Source organism: Vulpes vulpes, chromosome 16 (assembly GCF_048418805.1).
Source record: "Vulpes vulpes isolate BD-2025 chromosome 16, VulVul3, whole genome shotgun sequence".
Lineage (NCBI taxonomy): Eukaryota > Metazoa > Chordata > Mammalia > Carnivora > Canidae > Vulpes > Vulpes vulpes.
This window is the reverse complement of record NC_132795.1, coordinates 5,564,387-5,585,510: the sequence shown is the minus strand read 5'-3', so window position 1 is coordinate 5,585,510 and position 21,124 is coordinate 5,564,387. Positions and strand designations below refer to the sequence as shown.

Here is a 21,124-nt window from a genome sequence, read left to right as displayed (position 1 = left end):
GGTTAGTTTGTTGTTCTTCTATTCCCTCGAGGAGTAACGTAATGTTGTTTCTTTAATATCTTTATTTTTTTTAATTTTTTTTTAATTTATGATAGTCAGAGAGAGAGAGAGAGAGAGGCAGAGACATAGGCAGAGGGAGAAGCAGGGTCCCCAAGCGGGGAGCCCAATGTGGGACTCGATCCCAGGACCCTGGGATCACAACCCAAGCCAAAGGCAGGCGCCCAACCACTGAGCCACCCCGGCGCCCCTCTTTCCTGTTTCTTAATCACCGTGCACGTCTCTCTTAGAATTGGTTTTGCTGCATCCCAGAAATTCTGGCGTTTCCCACTCTTTCCGTCCTTTCCCTGAAGCCGGCATTCCCATTCTCCGCTGGACAGCGGCATCAAAGGCCAGATGATCCATGACCTCCTGAACCTGGCAGGCTTTGTTCTGCCCACCGCGGAGGGTACTTTCCAGCTCTGGCAGCTCCAGCAGCCCCAGGGCCAGGTCCGCCTCCGGGCTGGGCCGCAGGGCCCGGTGGGGACCGGGAGGAGCGGTGCCGGGCGCCCCCTCCCGCCTGGTCTCCCGTGCTGCGCCGCCGCCCCTATAATGTGCACAGGCTCCACTGCCGGGTCACTGTCCCTAAAGGCACGTTTGGTTCCCCTGCTCAGGAATCTCCATATGCCCCCCCCCCGGGGGGAGGGGGGGAATCAGCTTTTAACTCCTCCCAGGGCCCGTGCCCCTCCTTTTTGAAGTTTTCATATGCTGTATTTCCATTTCCATTTGTCTTTAGGTATTTTTTTGATTTTTCTCTTTTGGTTTCTTCTTGGTTATTCAGTGGCGTGTTTGTTTAATCTCTTGTAAATTTTTCCAGGTGGTTTTTTTTTTTTTTTTTTTTTTTAGTTTTGTAATTGAGTTCTCGTTTCATACCGTTGTGGTGAGAAAAGATGCTTGATAAGATTTTAATCTTCTTAAAGGTGTTAAGACTTGTTTTGTAGCCTATCAGGTGATCTCTCCTGGAGAATGCTCCACAGACACTTGAGAATGTGTGTACTGTTGTGTTTGGATGGAATGTTCGGTATATGTCTGTTAAGTCCCTCTGGTCTGTTTTGTGTCATTTAAGGCTATTTTTTCCTTATTGATTTTCTGTCCTGATGATGTGTCCAGTGGGGTATCAGATTTCCCTACTATTACTGTATTGCTGTCTATTTCTCTCTTTAGGTCTATTATTATTTGTTTATATATGCAAGTGTACATATTTTATACCATCACTTGTTTATATGGTTTAGAGGCTGGACTGGAAATTCTGAGGGTTGAGTCTATATCCTTCCCACCTCTGTGTCCTCCAGCACCAGACACAGTCCTGGCTACAGGGAAAGTTCTCCAGGAACGTTTGATAAAAAATAAATTTCAGGCGCATCTGGGTGGCTCAGTTGGTTAAGTGTCTGACTCTTGACTTCGGCTCAGGTTATGATCTCGGGGTGGTGAGATCGAGCCGCACATTGGGCTCCATGCTGGGTGTGGAGCCTGCTTGAGATTCTCTCTCTGTGTCCCTCCCTGCTATCTCTCTCAAAATAAAAAGAAATAAAAATTAAAAAAAATAAATATCATATACCAGTCAAAGGACTATGAGGGATACCGAGCAGTGGCAACATCTGGTGGTAAACTTTGTGAGACTCTCCTCAGCTCTTTGGCCTAGGTTATGTGACATGAGATTGGGTGAAGAAGAGACAGTAAGCATGGTGGCAGATGGAGTAAGCCTGACTCTTTGGTCTCAGCTTTTCAAGTTCGGAAACTAAATCTTATCAACAAATTCAGCATAGGCAGACTACTAGCGATTGGCCAATGATAGCCAAGCCCACAGAACAAATTGTGGACTGAGGTGCCCATGTGTTTCCTTACTGAAGAAGCTGGCCCTTGAGGGGACCATAATACTCCATCACACAGAAATCCTTTAATCTCATTATCTATTGCTGTGTAACAATCTATCCCAAAACATAATGGCTTACACCAACATTCTGTTACCCTCCTGAATTGGGCAGTGCACATCAGAATTGACTTAGCTTCACGATGGAGTGGGGCTTCAGTTTGAGTGGCTGGCGATGGCTGGGATGGCTTGAGTGGGACCATATTTGCAGACCTCAGGCCTGGCTTTTGGCTGGCTTCTCAGTTTTTTCCCCGGGTCACTACTCCCGGGGCTCCTCCAATTGCATGTTGGGTCCCTGGGCTGATTTGGCTAGATCAGCTGAGTATCTCTCTCTCTCTTTCTATGTAGCTAGATTGGGCTTCCTCATAGCATGGTGGTCTCTGGATAGCAAGATTATCCAGTCAGGGTACTGGCTTCCCCGACAGTGAATTTCCAATTTTCCAGAAAGTGGAAGCTGCCAGTTTCTTAAGGTCTGGGTCTGAAAACTAGCACAGCATCATTTCTACTGTGTTCTATCCATCAAAGCAGTTGCAGAGCCCACTCGGGTTCTAGAAGAGAAGATGTAGACCTCACCCCTTAATGGGAAGGGTGGCAAAGAATCTGTGGCCATCTTTAATCTGCCATATCCTCTTTATAGGATCCAGTTACCCAAGGAGAGAAAATAGTCATTACTCTAGTGGACTGCTTGATGTGCCAAGACCCCAGAACAAAAGGCGTAAAATCATATGGAAGGAGATTTTGTTTAGGATTTGGAGAAATCTGGTTGAATGTGTCTCTCTCGTGCCTGTCCATTGGATTAAGTATCTCCCTCTCGAGAGATAAATGCTGCCAAATTCTCGCTATTTGGCTCCTCTTAACACATTCTTTCTTCAGTTTGGCTAATACCATTGATTAGTACATTTTCTGCCCCAGGACTCCTGTTACCATCCAGTCTTTCAGAGAGTATCCTCTAGTTACCTTTATTTGGCTCTCAGTCTCATCTGGCAGACGAGATAGGTGGTCCTTGAGACTATGGCCAAATTGGGTGGACTGCTTTTAAGCCTCAGGGATGGGAAATTTGAAACCAGATATTAAGGTCAAAAGTGTGAATCATATCAACTTAGCAACTTACTGTTAGAATTTTTATCTTGCAGATAAAATTCCATGGTCAAAGAGAATACTGAATATTCAAGTTAGCAGTATTTCTGATCGGGAAAGATTAGAATGATGTATATCCCCAGTAAGGGCCTAATTGATTATAGTATCTTCACACGATGGGATTTTAGGCAACCGCTAGAAAGAATAGGGGCAGTTCTATGTCTATTAATATGAATTGCCTGCTAAGAGATGGGAAGAAAGTAGGGCACAAAACTATATTATATGCATCCTCGTCTGTGGATGAAGGAAGAGTGTGATTATAATGCATATGCATGTTTAGGAGATGCATAATATATCTCTGGGAGGGCACACAAGAACTTGGTAATGATGGCTGTCCCTGGGTGGGGTCTTGGAGTTGGAGATGAGAATTAGAAGGAAGTCTTATCTTTTATTGCAGGACTACTCTGGACTTCCACCAGGTTTTATCTTTTACAACAAGATTACCTGTTACAATAAAAATAGCAATAATAACAGCCAAAGAATGGAAAGCAGGAGATAAATGCACAGCTGACTGCGTGCTTCCTGCTGTAACATAATATTCCGAGGTCCTCCCATGGCCCTTCCTCTCGTACCCTTGTTTGGCCCTAGGTCCTTTCGATTTCTGCCTCTGCCTACATCCTGTTTCCAGTTCTGCCTCCGTTGGGGACGGCGCATGCCTTGTTCTTGGAGTACTACCGGTGTTCCACCCCAGGCCAACCCGACCCATAGACACAGTGTGCTCGGCGTACTGGGGTTCGCCTCTGGGGGGGGGTGAGGACTGCAGATGGGGGGGGCAGCGCTCCTGTTTCCCTGACAGCCTCTCTCAGGGCGTCCCTGGCAATGCCTTTTCTTGGATTACCCTCTACCCTCAGCCCATTGTTTTTCTAGAGAGCAAAATCAGAGGGAAATTCTCACTGTTGTAGGGTCCAGAACATGTCTTTGTAACTTATGGCAGTTCTGTGTTGCATAAAAACAGATACTTTTATGATTATTGAAATAGTAATGGCTGCACACCTGCACATTCTTGGGCAGTTTTGTTTATAAAATAAAAAATTCAGGAACATGTTGAATGCCCATGAACAGGGTAAAGAAATTGTGAGATAGTCATACAATGGAACAGTATACGACAGTCATAATGAATGTCCAAGCTTTAATGTATTGATATAGAACTCAAAAACAAGGTTGAATATAGAATGATAGGTATAGAATACTATTTCTGTGAATTAAAAACCACACAAAAATACTATAGGCTATCATTGGACACATATATATGTAGTTAAATTATACAAACATTGACAGGATACATTTCAGATTCAGGATAGTGGTTCTGGGGAGGGAGGGCAAAGGGATGGATAAGAATGGGACTTTGAAACATTTTCTTTTTTATGAAATGTCATTTTTGAAAAATATTTGAAGCAAATATGACAAATATTAACTTCCTTAATTATTAATTAATGGCATTTATATTAAATATAATATCATTAAATATATTAATTATAAATATATTTAAAATAATTAATATTTGTAATGTTATTGGAGCAGCTGGGTGGCTCAGTGGTTGAGCATCTGCCTTTGGCTCAGGGCATGATCCCGGGGTCCTGAGATCGAGTCTTGCATTGGGCTCCCTGGAGAGAGCCTGCTTCTCCCTCTGCCTGTGTCTCTGCCTCTCTCCCTGTGACTCTCATGAATAAATAAATAAAATCTTAAAAAAATAAATATTTATAATGTTATTTTCTTTAACTATCCACATTAAAATATTAATAATAAAAAATACAAGTAATCCTGCTCATCCTAAATCCAAATGGTGCCACTGGCTTACTCTGATCCCGGAGATCATTCGAGGCCAGGTTGAGAGCAAGGAGAACTGGGGAATGCTGTTAATTATTTAGCACCTTCTGTCTCTTGGAAATGTGAATTCCACTTGTGTAAGGGGGTTAAGGCTAAATTCTTGATGACACTTGACAACATTGAGACATGACAGTCCCAGCGGGGCTCCTCTTCACCTTTGACCCCGAGTGGGCCTTCTTTCTGACACATCTGTCAGGGTAGGCAAAGGAGTGGCCAGCGCCTACAGTTCTCTCTCTCCTTCTGTTTATCCACCTGATGGCTGCCAACTTTTAGGGGCAGGTCTGTTGACTCCGGCAAAACAGTACGTTGTGTCTGTGAGTTTACTTTTGTCCTCAGGGCTATTTACTTGCTGTTTTTGTGGGTTTTCCTGTGGTGCTGAGAGCCTCCCCAAGGAGTCCGCAAGTCAGTAAACTGAACAGGCCGTTGAGTAGGAAAATAGAACATTGCAATATGGTATCAATTTTTCCTAGAGGAGATTTTTAGATGATTTCAACGTTCTTTATTTTCTTCCCCCTCCTGGAACAGCTTTATTGAGATATAATCACGAGCCATGTAATTCACTCCACTGACCCATTAAATGACTTTTAGGGTATTCACAGACTTAAACAACTGTCACCACAGCAATTTAAGGATATTTCCATCACCGCAGAAGGAAACCCTGCGCTCTTTAGCATCACCTGGGCCCTATCCTCTTACGGGCCCCCAGCAGCCACTAATCTACTTTCTGTCTCTATGGATTTGCCTCTTCTGGATATTTTGTATGAGTGTACTTGTTTTGTATACGTGGTCTGTTTGAAGGCTTCTGTCACATAGTGGGCCTTTTTCAAGGTCCACCCTTGTTGTGGCTTGTACCAGAACTGCGCTCATTTTCATGACTGACTAATATTCCACCAAATGGTGGGGGATATGCCACCATTTGTTTCTTCACTCACCTTCTTTTTTTCTTTTTAAATATTTTATTTATTTATTCATGAGAGACAGAGAGAGGGGGGGGGAGGCACAGGCAGAGGGAGAAGCAGGCTCCTCACAGGGAGCCCGATGTGGGACTCGATCCCTCTTCACTCACCTTCTGAGGGAGGTTTGTGTAGTTTGCATCTTTTGGATCAGTGTTACTTTCTGAGTTTGCAGGGTACACACAACTGTCAAAGACAAATGCAGCGGACATTAGTTAAAGTGTGAAAACAGATTTAATTCAGTAATGACTGACAGGAGGGGAAAGAGATAAACTCCATTCTGGTTTGGGCGGGGGTGACTGGGCATTTTAAAAGGAGAGTGAGGGAGCGGGGAGCAGCATGGTGGACACTTGAGCAGAGTCAGGGAGGTGAAAAATTATTAAAAAATAGGAACAGGATGCCTGGGTGGCTCAGTGGTTGAGAGTCTACCTTTGGCTCAGGGCGTGATCCCAGGGTCCTGGGATTGAGTCCCCCATTGGGCTCCAGGGAGCCTGCTTCTCCCTCTGTTTGTGTCTCTGCCTCTTTCTCGGTGTCTCTCAGGAACAAATAAATAAAATCCTAAAAAAAAAAAAAAAAATTAGGAAGTGGGGCAAGCAGTGGGGCAAGCAGGAAGTGGGGAAGTGGACTCCTGGTGGTCCACTCATCGGGTTTGTTAACCGGTGCTTATCAAAGTTAGACTCCTACGTTTCCTCAAGGACTGGAGACAGGGGCCTTATTTTTAGGTGTTGGCTGGAGCAAACAGGAAATTCTTCTGGCAGCCGTTCTCTGAGGGACGCAGGTCATCCTAAGGATGCTACTCTGAGCTGTTAGAAACTATGTTAGCAATGTTCAAGTTGAGAAGAGGGCTGGGGAGAGCCTGACCAGAATCTGGTTCAAGAGAGAATCTCTATCACAACTCAAAGCTGAGTTTCCTAAATTTGTTTATGTACCTGGCCCTTCAAAAATCTGAAAGCTATGGCCATTTGCAGCAGCAAAAAATGAGTCTGTGTACAATGTATTACATAGAATTTCAGTTTTCCATCCCCCCTCTTCCCCCACAGCCTGTTTGCACATCCCAGGTGACCACCCCTTGGCCTAGAGGTGGATTAGTACATTCTGGGCACTATGCCTATAATTTGGGTAATGGCCATTATGGCCTGCCTTGAGCCATTGACCTTATCACATGGCTAGTCACAGTGTACCTTTGGGATCAACTAATAGTCTAGGGCTCTTATTTAACTGATGAAATGTCAGAGAAGAAAAGGCAAAGCTAAAGCCTGGTTGATTTAATCAGCAAAGATACAACAAGCTGCTTCTAGATTTAGACAAGTTTATTGCTTATATAGTGATGGGCAAAGGTGCCAGCTCGCCATGAATCTCATCCCACGTGTTTAAAACGCCAACACTGAAACTTTTCCCATCAGGTGAGGGCAGTGTGACTCCCAGGGTACCCTGCTGGTGAGTTCCTTTTGGACAGCAGCCAGAGGGATTTCTATTCTGTGGCTCTTGTCCGGGTAGGGGGTGGGCAGAAAGCCAAGCCCTCATCAGAACCTGGGAGGTGATGAAAAACTGTTTCGTGACAACCTCCCAGGGGAGATTAGGGAGGTGAGTGGGAGGTGGCTTTATAGCAGCTCCTTATAGAACATTCTTTCATATTCTAGGAAGATGGCAGTGTTCTGCCAAAACTCCTAAGCTATGGTTCAGGTCATTGTGGGCATGGATACATCCGGGACTGCTCCACAATTCTCCCCTGACCTTTCACATATCCAGAGGCGATAGAGAATTCTCAGGGATGTGACTACCCCATCAGATAAATAGTCCGGTTCTACTGATAGGAGCTCATACCAAATCAGTTTGTCTTCAGCAACATCAGATGAGAGTCACCACATCTGCAACTCCCTGGAGGCTGGTTAGGCCTATTTGGAGCAGAGACTGCAGCCAGGCACCGCGCCCGAGGGCAGCCAGAGGTGCCGGCAGCCACGCACACCCTGCCTCAGCCGGCCCACGCAGGTCCTGGGCACTTCGATTGCCCATTACCACCCATGCGTGAAGAGTTTCGAGAAGCTGGTGACAAATGAACAAAAGAGGCCAATGGTGACAGGATGAAGCTAAGGAGACCAAATCAGTGTCCAGGAAGTTAATCTTGTTCTGTTATTTTCACTGGAAGCTGACCATTTCTGGAATTAAGGTCTCTTGAGAAGTTTCTAAGAGTTTTCAGATTGAGATTCTATTTGGCTGGTGGTCTGGGTTACATTGGTCAGATGTCAGTTAGATGCCATCTTGTCTGTAGATAGGAGCTGAGAGAGAGAAAGAGAGACAGAGGTTAATAGTCTCTCCTGCACCTTCAACTTCCAGAGAGTGACCCCTGATCTCCCACAAGCCAGAAGTATTCCTCTTACCACAACCATGTGACCAATGCCACCATTTTTCTAGTAGTCACTTCACTTTTTGTCCCAATCCTTCTTGTGTCTTATTCTCACATGAGCCCTGGTTTCTCCTGAGGTGCTTCAGTCATTTCTTCCTTATCTGCCAACTACCATTCTAGAACATCTCCGAAACCTCATGGCAGGACCAACTAAGGAATCGTCACCTCATACTCATGACCATTATCGTCAATATCTGCTATTGCCCAAGAGCAGCAAGCATAGCTGATGGCAGAAGCAGCACCAAGTTAGTTTTCACTCCCTGACTCTCCTTGCTACGTGCAAATTCCAATAGCCTTGGTTCTCCAAGTGGCAGGTGTGAGAAGAAAAAGGTAGAATGAGGTTAATTATGTGCCTTGGGTCTCTTTCAACTTATCCAGGCCTCTCGAGAGAATAGTAGGGGACCTGTACAGTCTATTTGCCAAGGCAGGCCAGCTCTGGTACTGTTCACTATGTGCCCCCAAATTTCCTTAACCACTGGACTGTCTCGCTGGCAGTCTTGACATATTTGCCAGGCTTCTTTGGCTTCATGTGCCAGAGTCACTGTGCCTTGTTTTATGGCCCAGTCTTTTTTTTTTTTTTTAGATTTTATTTATTTATTCATGAGAGAGAGAGGGGCAGAGACATAGGCAGAGGGAGAAGCAGGCTCCTTACGGGGAACACAATGTGAGACTCCATCCCAGGACCCTGGGATCAATGACCTGAACCGAAGGCAGACGCTCAACCACTGAGCCACCCAGGTGCCCCTAGGGCCCAGTTTTGAACTGTAGATGGAGTACCATGCCCTGTGCAATGGTGCATTCAGGTGGTCCTTGCATGGGCATTATAGGTCCCCTCAGCTTGCTAATTCCACTGATGTTCATCCCAGGAAACCTTTGCCTCGGGCAGCCACCTGGGTCACAGAGGGTATGGGGCTTGTGTGATCTGCTGCCATAATGTTCATCACCACAGAGCCTGAGAACCTGATCATCCAGGCATTCCACTGCCAAGCATCAGCCCACACTGTCACGAGTCAAGTGAAAATATAGCAAGGTGCATTTTGGGAGATCTTTTCCAGAACAAGTACCACAGCTCACAACTCTGTCCACTGAAAAGCAAGAATTCTCTTTTCCATGCATAATTGTGAGCAGTTTTCTTTGGAGTTGCACAGCAGCAGCAGCCTAGCATACCCCGTGGCCCTCAACGTAGCTGATTTGTCCATGAACCAGGCCCAGGCTTTGTCAGGAACCTCAGTGCAGCGAAGCCCCCAAGAAATCTGAGGGATGCTTGCTGGGCAATACCCACTTGGTTGATGTTCTCATTTCTGACCTATCTCATGCGAGGGACACGGGGTAGGGCCATGCTTGGCTGTGTCGGTCTCTCAATACACGCTAGTGCTCTACAACAAGGCAGTAATGGTTTCTCACATGGGGTGCTCTGGGTGCTGATGTTGGGCAAGGGGCATGTCCAGAACCCTAGAGAACCATCGCCTAGTGGCCACATCATTTTACTACAGGCCTCAGTCTACATGTCAGTCACTGATGCGTGTAGTTCAAATGGCTCGTGAGGGTTGACCCAAATGGAAGGGCAATCTGTACTGTTGGATTGTTTGGGTTTTTCTTTTAAAATATTTTATTTATTTATTTGAGAGAGAGCGAGAGTGAGAGAGATCACGGAGGAAGAGGGAGAAGTAGACTCAGCCAGCGAGCAGGGAGCCTGATGCAGGTCCATCCCAGGACCCTGAGACCATAACCTGAACCGAAGGCAGACGCTTAACCAACTGAACCACCCAGGCACCCTGGTTTTGTTTGTTTTGTTTTGTTTTTGCGCCCTGGGTGTTTGCTTTTGTTTTTTTAAAAATACATTTATTTATGTATTTATTTATTTATGTATTTATGTATGTATGTATGTATGTATGTAAATGACCTTTACACCTAGGGCAGGGCTCAAACCCATGACTCTGAGATCAAAAGTCGCAAGCTCTTCCTGCTGAGTCAGCCAGGTGCTTCCAGATTGCTTTCTTAAGCATGTTTGTCTGTATTAATTCTTAGATGGTGATCTCCTCTTCCACCCCTTCTCTTCCCCTGGAATCCTATACTACTTAATAGATGATTGATAATCACATGACTGAGCTGAGAGAACAAGGTGGACTCCATTCAACCCACTACCACTGCTCTAATCATGGCTTTTCCCGACTGGGAACATCCCTTACAGTGTAGAGTATTACGTGCACTTAACTCATCTATTCCCACAATCTATTCAGTAGTATCCATGAGAACCGTTTTTGTGTATACTGGCTCAAAAAAGGCTCACCCATGCTGATTGTTAATTTTATGCATCATCGTGGTGAGGTTATGATATTTGGTGAAGCACTAGTCTTGATATTGCCATGAAGGGATTTTATGAGTTTGATTAACATTTAGAGCAATTTACCCTCCATAATGGGGGTGGGCCTCATCAAATCAGTTGAAGTCTTTAGGTGAAAAGACTTAGTGTCCCCATAAGAAGAAGAAACTCTGCCTCCAGACTGCCTTCAGACCCATGACTACAACATCAACCTCCCGCTGGAATTTCCAGCCTCCTGGCCTGCATCAGCACTGCTCCAAACTGCAGAGACCTCAGCAAGGACGTCTTGATTCTCTTGCCTCTCCTCCTGTTTGTCCACAGTAAATGCTAGTGATGACTGGGGAGTCTCCCGTTACAGCCTGGGACTTTCAAATTTGTAGCCTTCTCATTGCCTAGTAGCAAGAGAGAAATTCCCTTGTGGTCAAGCTATCATTCTCCAATTGGGTGTCACCCAGGCACAATAACCAGGTCCATGTGGCCCTACATTCTGGACACTGTCCAGTGTATTCCTACACTGTCCCCATGTGTTGGTTTGCTAGGGCCGCCATAACAAGGACCACAAGCTGAGTGGTTTAAACAACAGAAATGTACTATCTCTTAGTTCTGGAGGCCAGAAGCCCCAGATCAAGGTGTGCAGGTTGGGTTCCTTCTGAGGGTTGGGTGGGGAAGGTCTTTTCCAGGCATCTTTTTCTTTCCTGTTAGAAGACTGTCTTCATGTTCACTTGCCATTCTCCCTGAATGCATGTGTGTTTCTGCATCCAAATTTCCTTTTATTAGGACACCAGTCATATTGGATTTGGGCCCACCCTCATGTTCACTGTATTACTTCTTTATTCTATCTTAAAATAAGGTCACTTTCTGAGGTACTGCACAACATATGAATTTGGAGAGGAGCACATTTCAATCCATGACACACACCCCCCTTAGCCTGAGGGATATTGATCTTGCTCTGTGTCTAGACTTCCATTCTGGGAAGTTTGTTGCCCAGAGGTGCATAGTCTTCCAGTGTCTGTCTTTGGAGTGCAAGAGCAGATTTAACCATCCCCTAATGCCTGATGGTGCCCATTGATTGAACAAACAGCTCAATCTAACCATAAATGACTGATCCTCTGGGCACTCATGTTTTCTACTGTAAATCCAGGCGGGGTCACGCTGGTCCTAAGGGAAGTTAGGGTTTCTCCATTGTCATCCCCGGGTGCTCATCAGACAATGGTTTCATTATGGATGGAAGGACCCACTGCAACAAGCCCTGATCAGTCTTTGCCTGTCCTTCCTCTGTGCTCGTGCCAGCAGCCAAAGTGTTGGTGGCCAGGGTGTCTAAGGAGCATGAGGTTGGTCATTAAGAGACATGTTGATTTCCATTCCTTCTCATCTGGCGGAACTGGTGTGGCTTTCTCATCTGCTACCTGGTGCAACCAAACTTCTGGAGTCTCATTAGGCTATTGCTCAAATATTTTCCTAACCCCTCCTTTCCTGCTCATTGTAAGAGGGGACTTTAGTATATCTCTGAGGAACCGGCTGCCCACGATGGTAGGGCATATTTTACCTGTAGCCACAGCCACCCGTCTGATGGAAACAGTTTTGCTTTCTTCAGTGATACAGAAGGGGAAGAAACAACTGTGGAATGCTTTTTAAACATTTTATGGAGCCCTCTTCCCTTTTGGTCTAAAAACCAACACAACTCACAGGGGCTCTCAGGGACCACGGTCAAGGTGACCCTTGTCACCTTGTCACTAAGCATATCAACCAGGTCTGCTATTGCCTACCAGGATCCTATTGCACATTTGGCTACTTGGCTTGTGGGGTCTTACTGTCTTTTTCCTGAAAGGATGCTGTGACCTTGTCTGCTTTGGTGAGGAGGGTTTAAAACCCCCACGTAGTCCATCTGTCTGGGGCAGTGGGGTGACACCCCTGGTAGTGTGGTTCTTTTTTGCAGGTGCGACTTTTATATCAAGAATATACTGCTTTTTAGTTGGTAAAAAGGCAGCAGTTTTTCTTTGGCTGCCAGAGGGAGTCCTTGTTGTCACTCTACCAACATTGTTTCCAAAACTACTTGGCAAGCGGACGCTGAATCTTACCAGTCATTCCTACTGAGAGCTTCAGCTTGCCAACCGACAAGGTGTCATTATATAATGAAAAGTTTAGACATCAGAGGAATGTTTCTAACACTTTAGAGACACTGTCAGTGAGACATCTCAATACTGGTCACACATTTTGCAACAGCACGTAGGAGGAATCAGCTCACGGACGTCTCACAGAATCACTTTCCCTTTTGTTCTCTTTTTGCTGTCATTCTTGTCCCAAGCCATCAGTCGCTTTTTACAGAAACACAGACCAAAGGATTTAGCGCAGGCACTTCAAGAAGTGGGCAGTGGCTGAAAGGTCAGGGAGTCCAGGGGCAGGGGAGAAGGGGCAACGCAGGGGGACAGCTCCACTGGGAGGACAGCTTGGCATTTACTTTCAATTTTCAGTGGCCTTTTTTCTTTTTCAAGATTTATGTATTTATTAGAGAGAGAATGAGCACAAGAGCAACTGGGGGAGAGATGGAGGGAGTGAATCTCAGGCAGACACCCCGCTGAGCATGGACCCCCCCCCCCACTCTGGGGCTCCATCTCAAGACCCATGAGATCATGACCTGAGCCAAAATCACGAGTTGGAAGGTTAGCTGACTGAGCCCCCCAGGTGCCTCTTCAGCGGCCTTGAAGAGCCCTACTCCACTGCCTTATCTCTGCTACCGTGGCCCATGCCAACCGCCGGTGGAGGGCCCTTCTCTGCCCGCCCCTCCCACAGGCACTTGGCCCTGAGCATGTGCCCCTACATCACGGGTTCTACTTTATCTCCGAACCTGGCCCCATGGTCCCAGTTCCCTAAAAAGAGCATTGTAACTTTCCCAGCCCCATATTGGGCACCAAATATGTCAAGTTTACACGTTAGACAAGGCGAGGCCAAGACATAACTGATTTTCCTGGTAAAGATATAATAGGCCACATTTAGACTTCAGTGGTTTATTACTTAACCCAGAGAATAAAAAGAAGAGGCCAAAGGTGCCAGCTCCCCAAGATCCTTGTTACATTAAAGGATGGTGGAGGCGCCCCTTCTAGATTGCAGCTGGGTTTTTTTTATATTTTGTAGCTCTTTCCTGAGGGGAGCAGGGCAGGAAGCACACACCTCATCAGAACCCAGAGGAGAAGCTGTCTGTCTGTCTCCTGACAGCCTCCCAGGGGACAGAGGGAGGCAAGTGCTGGGTGGCCTCATGGTGGCTCCTGGTCGGCCTCCTGTCCCCCCGTGTCCCAGGAGGGTCACAGGGCACTCAGCCCCAAAGACTCAGGGAAGGCTGGGTTCCAGCCTTTGTGTGTATGGATGCTCGCAAGGTCAGGAGGGTGCCGTGGTGGAGCTGTCACCCAACAAAGTGACAAAGCCTGTTAGTGTTGGAGCTGGAACTGGAACAAAGTCTCTTGCCAGGCAGTCCCTGATCCCTCCACTGATCCTGCCAGCAGTGGATGAGATAAAAACACATGACAGAGAAACAGCCACTTTTTTCCTATAAAAATTGCTCTTGTTTTCTTGAAAAATCACGTAAATATGAGTTACGTGCTAATTATTTATGACTGCGTACCACCCGTGGGAGACAATGTCATTTTGATGTGGCTGACGTAATTTGCAGGATATTAAACAATATTTTGCCCACAGAGATATGTGTTTATTGTAGGGAGATCAGAAAATATAAAGACATAAAAAGAAGAAAATCCCAAGCTTCTGTAATCTCCAAACCCTGCACATGTCACAGTGTCTTGTACACATTAGGTGCTTGATAAACATTTGTAAAATGAATTCATTAATACACACATGATCTTAGTGGTGAGGAATCATTATCCCTGGTTGCTTATCCTTGGTGAATAGATTCCCACACTTTCCCCCATGTGTGTCATCAACATATATATGTTTTTTTAAAATGAAAGCATGCCATATGCTCTCTTTTGTAACCCACCCTTTATTAAAAATAAATATGCATACCTTTATGTCAACAAACACTTCTATAACATTTTTTTAATGGCTGAATAGCATTCTAGCGTATAGCTTCACCAGAATTTGCTGGTGAATCAGCCTTACCGTTACATATTTAGAATTTTTTTATGTATCAAGCTTTGATAAATATGTCTATTGCTAAATATGCCAATCCTGAATTAGTTCCGTAGAATAAATCCCAAAATGGAATTGTTGTTAAAAGATTTTGTTCAGGGCTTTGATATGTATCGCCTGCCAAGTTGTCCTCTAGGACAGTTGTAAACACAGTAGTTTTGAACAACAGAGGGCATTCTCAGACACTGCCACTGTGTTCTTCCCAGAACAAATAAACAGACCAACAAATACCCCTCAAAGCTTGATGCTTAGTCTTGGGTTAGGAGCTAATAGCAAAAAGGAAAGGTTGGCCCAGTTCTCTTTCCTCCTTTACGTATAAGAGAGAAAATCATGGAATCATGGAGCCAAAGAAGAACCAACTCGAGTGAGCATTTCTTAGCTTCTTTCTGTTCTTTTCTGAGGGGCTATTTTTTGTTCACAGCAGGTTCTTGTGGAGGCTCTGGAGGCTTTTTTTTTTTTTTTTTTTAAGTAGGCTCCACACCCAGCGCGGATTCCAACAGCCTGAATTCATGACCTTGAGATCAAGACCTGGGCTGAGATCAAGAGTCAGACGCTCAACCAACTGAGCCACCCAGGCGCCCCTCTGGAGGTTTTTGTTTGTTTGGTTTGTTTGCTTGTTTGTTGAGAGAGAGACTGAGCATGCACGCTGGAGGGGTGCAGGGGCAGAGGGAGAAGAAAGAGAGAAGAATCCCAAGCAGGCTCTCATGCTCAGCATGGAGCCCAACATGGGGCTTTATCTCACCACCGATAGATCATGACCTGACCCGGAACCAAGAGTCCATTGCTTTACCATCTGAGCCACCCAGCGCCCCTGGATGTTTTAAATACCACAAACTTCTAGGCTTTTTTGCTTGTTTGTTTTGTTTTAGGGGAAAATCACACAATACAATTCATCATTTCAAAGTGTACAATTCAGTGGCATTTAGTATATTCTCAGTATTATGAAACACATTGCCTCTCTCTAATCTCAAAACTTTTTCAATGCCCCAGAAAAACAGCCTGTCACCAATTAATCTCTCCTCATTCCTCTCTCCTATTGCCCCTTGATAATCATTAATCTGCTTTCTATGTCTATGGATTTGCCTATGTAGTTAAATCACAGAAAAAGGATCATACAGGGGCACCCAAGTGGCTTATCTAACTCTTCATCTCAGCTCCGGTCTTCATCTAAGGGTCATGAGTTCAAGCCCAGTGTTGGGCTCCATGCTGGCATGGAGCCTATTTAAAAAAAAAAAAAAAGAATCATACGGGATATGACCTTTTGTGTCTTTTTTCACATAGCACATGTTTTTAAGGTTCATCCAAGTTGTAGCATGTATCATACTTTGTTCCTTTTTATGGCTGAATAATATTCCATTTTATGTGTAAACCACCATTTGCTTATCCATTCATCAGCTGATGACATTTGGGTTGTTTCCACCTTTTGACTATTATGAATAATGCTGCTATAAACATTTGTGTCCAAGTCTGTGTGGCATATGTTTTCATTTCTCTTGGGCATATACTTAGCCATGGAATTGCTGGATCATATGGTAATTCAGTATTTAAATTTTTAGGACCTGCCAAGTCATTTTCCATAGCATCTGTACCATTTTTACAATTCCATCGGCAATGTACAAGGGTTTCGATTTCTCCACATGCTCACCAAAAACTTGTTATTTTCTTTTCTTTTCTTTTCTTTTTTTTTTTTGGTTAAAGCCATCCTAATGGGTGTGAAATGGTGTCTTATTGTGATTTGATTTGTATTTCCTTAATGACCAATGGTGTTGAATGTCTTTTCATGTGCTTATTGGCCATTTCTTATGCCTTCTTTGAAGAAATGACCATTTTCAAGTTGAACTGTCTTCTTATTTTTGTTTTTTTTTACTTCTTTGTATAGTCTAGTTATTAAATTCTCATCACATATATGATTTGCAATTTTTTTCCCATTCTATTGATTATCTTTTCACATTCTTTTTTTTTAAGATTTTATTTATTCATTCATGAGAGACAAACACACAGAGAAAGAGAGAGAGAGGCAGACACACAGGCAGAGGGAGAAGCAGGCTCCATGCAGGGAGCCCGACGCAGGGACTTGATCCCTGAAGGTGACGCTAAACCGCTGAGCCACCCGAGCTGCCCATCTTTTCACATTCTTGATAATATCTTTTGATGTGCAAATATTTTAAATCTTTATGAAGTCCTATTTATCTTTTTTTTTCCTTTATTGCTCATGCTTTTAGCGTCAAATCTAAGAATCCATTGTCAAATCCAAGGTCATGAACACTCACCTCTGTGTTTTGTTGTAAGGGTTTTATAGTTTTAGCTCTTTTATTTAGGTTATTGGCCCATTTTGAGTTAATTTTTGTATAGGAAGTGAGGTAGTAGTCCAACTTCATTCTTTTGCACTTGGTTCTCTAGTTGTTCCAGCATCGTTTGTTGATGAGACTGTTCTTTCTCCCCACTGAATGGTCTTGGCACTCTTTATAAAAATCAATTCACCATAGAGGGTGAACTGTCAGTTCTTGTCCATTGGTCTGTGTATCCTTATGCTACTGCCACACTGTTTTGATTATTGTAGCCTTGTAATAGGTTTTAAAATTAGGAAGTGTAAAACCTCCAACTTTTATATATATATAAAATATAGAATATAATTTATATATATATATATATATATATATATATATATATATATATATATATATATATATAAATTTTGGCTAGTCAGGGCCTTTCGTAATTCCACATAAATTTTAGGGTTGATTTTTCTATTTCTACAGAAAAGGTGATTGGCATTTTGGTGAAGATTGGATTGCATCTGTAGACTTTGAGGAGTACTCCATTTTAACAACATTAAGTCTCCCTATCCATGAACATGGGATATCTTTCCATTTTTCTAGTGCTTTAATTTCTTTCAGCAATGTTTTGTAGCTTTCAGTATACAAGTGTTACCTCTTTGGCTAAATTTATTTCTAAGTATTTTATTCTTTTGAATGCTATGTATTAGTCTTCTCTGGCTGCTATCACAAAATATGACAGATAATAATAAGATACCAAAATATGGGTGTCTTGAATAATATAAATTTATTTTCTCACAGTTCTGGAGGCTGGAAGTCTGAGATTAGGGCCAGCATGGTTGGTTTCTGGTGACAGCTTTCTTTCTGGCTTGTAGACAGCCACCTCTTCCCTGTGTCCTCACATGCCCTTTCTTGGTGTCTACATGCAGTCAGAGAGAAAGAACATTCTCTGATGTCTCTTCTTATGAGGACACTAATCCTATTGGATCAGGGACTCACTCTTATTTAATCTTAATTATTCATTTAATCTTACTTTCTTAGAGGCCCCATCTCTAAATTCAGCCACATGGGGGGGGGGGCTAGGGCTTCACCATATGAATTCTCCAAAATACAAATATTCAGTCCAGAACAGATACAATTCTAAATGGAATTATTTTCTTAATTTCCTTTTTGGATTATTCTTCCAGGCTTTTACAACAAATGCCCACTCCTTTGGAGCCACTGTGTATCAATTTCCTGTGAATCTCCTTCCTCACTTTCTTTCTGTCTGTCTTTGTTTTTGTCTGCAAACTGCATTGTCTGCAACTTTTTTTCTCCACCTGACTCATTAACAACTGCTAAATATTAAGTGTCGAAAATGTGCCTTGTGATATGTCAAGCAATATGGGAGGCAACAAAGAAGTATGACATAGTCCCTGCCCTCAAAGATTTTCAATCTAGTGGAAGATACAAGACATAATTAGGGAGCAATTTATAAGCATATGTAGTCAATCTCAACTGGGTGCTCATGCACTAAGATGTAAACTCTCTAAGGGTAGGCATTCCTACTGTGCTCACAGTTGTATTTCCAGCCCAAGATCAGTATAGGAGGAACAGAATACAAGCTCAATAAATGAATGTTGAGTGAATTCATCCTTCTCCCCCTTCAGAATCTCACTTGGTGGAAGCTACCCCTCCCATTCATCCTGGAAGATGATCCCTAGGGGACTGTGTTCTGCAAAGTGGCACTTGGACAGGATCTATCTGAGAACCTTGGGCTCTCTAACTGGCTCAGGTTACAGCCTAATGGTAGGTTCACAGACACAGCACACTCTTTCAGCAAGTATTCTGGTGTCTTTCTAAAATAAGTTCTTACATAAATAGATCCTAGTTAAGTTCCACTAAGTAAACTGAGAAGAGGAATATGAAGGAAGAGGAATAAAGCATGGCCTATGCAAAGGGAAAAACATCTCAGAAACCTGCAAACTGACAGCCAGGAAGAGGTGCCAAAGGCTTTGGATTCCAGAGAAGAACCTGGTCCCCAAGTAAATGGTTATTTCCCTAGTCTTATAACTTTTTTTTTTTCCTGATTACAAGATCATGGTAGAAAATCTGAAAAACAAATCACAGTGTAAAGGAGGAAGTAACCTATCTATGAACCATGACTCAGAGATAACTACTATTTGCATTTTTATATAACTGTGGCATGTAATTGTATTTGAACTTAACACAAGGGAAAAAACCCCAAACTTTAGATAAATATTCCTTCAAAATGAGAAGACTGTTCAAAATGTTCAAAACTGTTTCTTGAGAAAAGTCTTCTAAAATTAAAGAATTAGAGTCGTATTAAAAGGTTGGGGTGGGATCCCTGGGTGGCGCAGCGGTTTAGCGCCTGCCTTTGGCCCGGGGCGCGATCCTGGAGGCCCGGGATCGAGTCCCACGTCAGGCTCCCGGTGCATGGAGCCTGCTTCTCCCTCTGACTATGTCTCTGCCTCTCTCTCTCTCTCACTGTGTGCCTATCATAAAAAATAAATTTAAAAAAATTAAAAAAAATAAATAAATAAAAGGTTGGGGTTACAAAACAAAACAGCAACAGATAAATCACCACCACCACCAACAACAAAAAGGTTGGAGTTATTGTAGAGGTTCTCAACCTCCACAATATTGCCTCCCCCCTCTCCCAGGGACATTTTGGATTGTCAAAACCTGGAGTGCAGGGAGATACTAGTGAGTAAAGGCCAAGAATACTGCTAAACATCCTACAATGCACAGGACAGTTCACCACAACCAATAATCATCCAGCCCCAAATGTCAACAGGGCAGTGAGGAACCCTGATTTATTGCATAGTTATGTTGGTTTTAAATAGTACATATTTTTCAAGGGCCTAAGTTTATTTCTGTTTAGTAGGACATAGTTTTCTCAGGGATCAACAGAGTAAGTGGTTGAGAGCATGACCTCCATTTAGGTGGTCTGAGTTTGAATTCTGACTCTTCTACTTCCCAGTAAAGTGACCCTGGCCATCTTCCTTGGGCCTAAGTTTCCTCATCTATAAAATTGTTGTAAGGTTATACCCCCCTCATACAGCTGTAGTGAGGACTGAATTTCTAAAATAAGCAAAGTGCTTAGAACAGTGTCCAGTTTATGCTAAGCTCCATGGAGATATTAACTATTATTATGTCATTAATATCTTAAATACGCCAACTGGAAACACAAATTAAAACTTATATTTAGGATAATTCTCCTAAGGAATTCAGTACAGAAAAACAGGCATGTAAGTACTTTCACTTTTTTTTTAATGAGATGGAGAGAGGAAGTGTGCGGCGGGAGAGGGAGAGAATCCCAAGCATACATGTCATTGTAGAGCCCAAGGTGAGGCTCGACTCCACAACCCTAAGATCATGACTTGAGCCCAAAACAAGAGCTGGACACTTAACCAACTGGGCCACCCATGTGCCCCCATATAAGTACTTTTACAAAATGGAAACTTTAAGAGAAATAAACAAAGTGAATAAAGCTAGGGCCCACTTATAGGTCTAAGGAGAGGTTTTACAAGCCTTTCTTGCTTTCTGGAATTACCTGATAATGGCAGGTGACTCGATGTTTCACCAGACACTTTCTTTTTTCCTTTTAGATTAAAAACATTTTTGAATTCATTCTCATAGTTCAAAACTCAAAATAATATGACAAGACATACATCATGCAGTCTTGCCTCTCACTGCTGTCTCCTCCACCCACCCATAAGTAGTCATTTTAATTAGTTTCTGATGCATCAACACAGTGTTTCTTTATAAAAGCAAAAGTAAATGCTGTATATTCTTTTTTTTAAAAGATTTATTTATTTATTTATGATAGTCACAGAGAGAGAGAGAGAGAGGCAGAGACACAGGAAGAGGAACAAGCAGGCTCCATGCACCAGGAGCCCGACGTGGGACTCGATCCCGGGTCTCCAGGATCGCGCCCTGGGCCAAAGGCAGGCGCCAAACCGCTGTGCCACCCAGGGATCCCCAATGCTGTATATTCTTATTTGGTCCCCCTTTCTTAGAAGATATCACACTTTTCCATTGAACAATCTACCTTGGTTATCTATTTATCTTTCCACATTATCTTTTCCACAACCCATCTTTCCATATAACTACACAAGGAGCTGCTTCATCCTCTTTTAAGGTAACATAGTGTTC

General features: G+C 43.6%; 1 protein-coding gene across 3 annotated transcripts in view; it reads left to right on the top strand.

The window, feature by feature from the left end:
• CYP27A1 (cytochrome P450 family 27 subfamily A member 1) overlaps window positions 1-21,124 on the top strand; it is a 35,141-nt gene that overhangs the window by 6,266 nt on the left and 7,751 nt on the right. The window contains exons 1-2 of one of the 3 annotated variants that reach the window (XM_072742424.1): window positions 14,939-15,054; window positions 18,616-18,754. The exons of 1 other annotated variant lie outside the window; for it this stretch is intronic. In XM_072742424.1, the coding sequence (XP_072598525.1) occupies window positions 15,029-15,054; window positions 18,616-18,754 (165 nt within the window). In that variant the 5' untranslated portion in view covers window positions 14,939-15,028. Of the gene's footprint in view, window positions 1-14,938; window positions 15,055-18,615; window positions 18,755-21,124 lie in introns of those variants that run through there. One more of the 3 variants, XM_072742425.1, reaches the window with a different exon arrangement.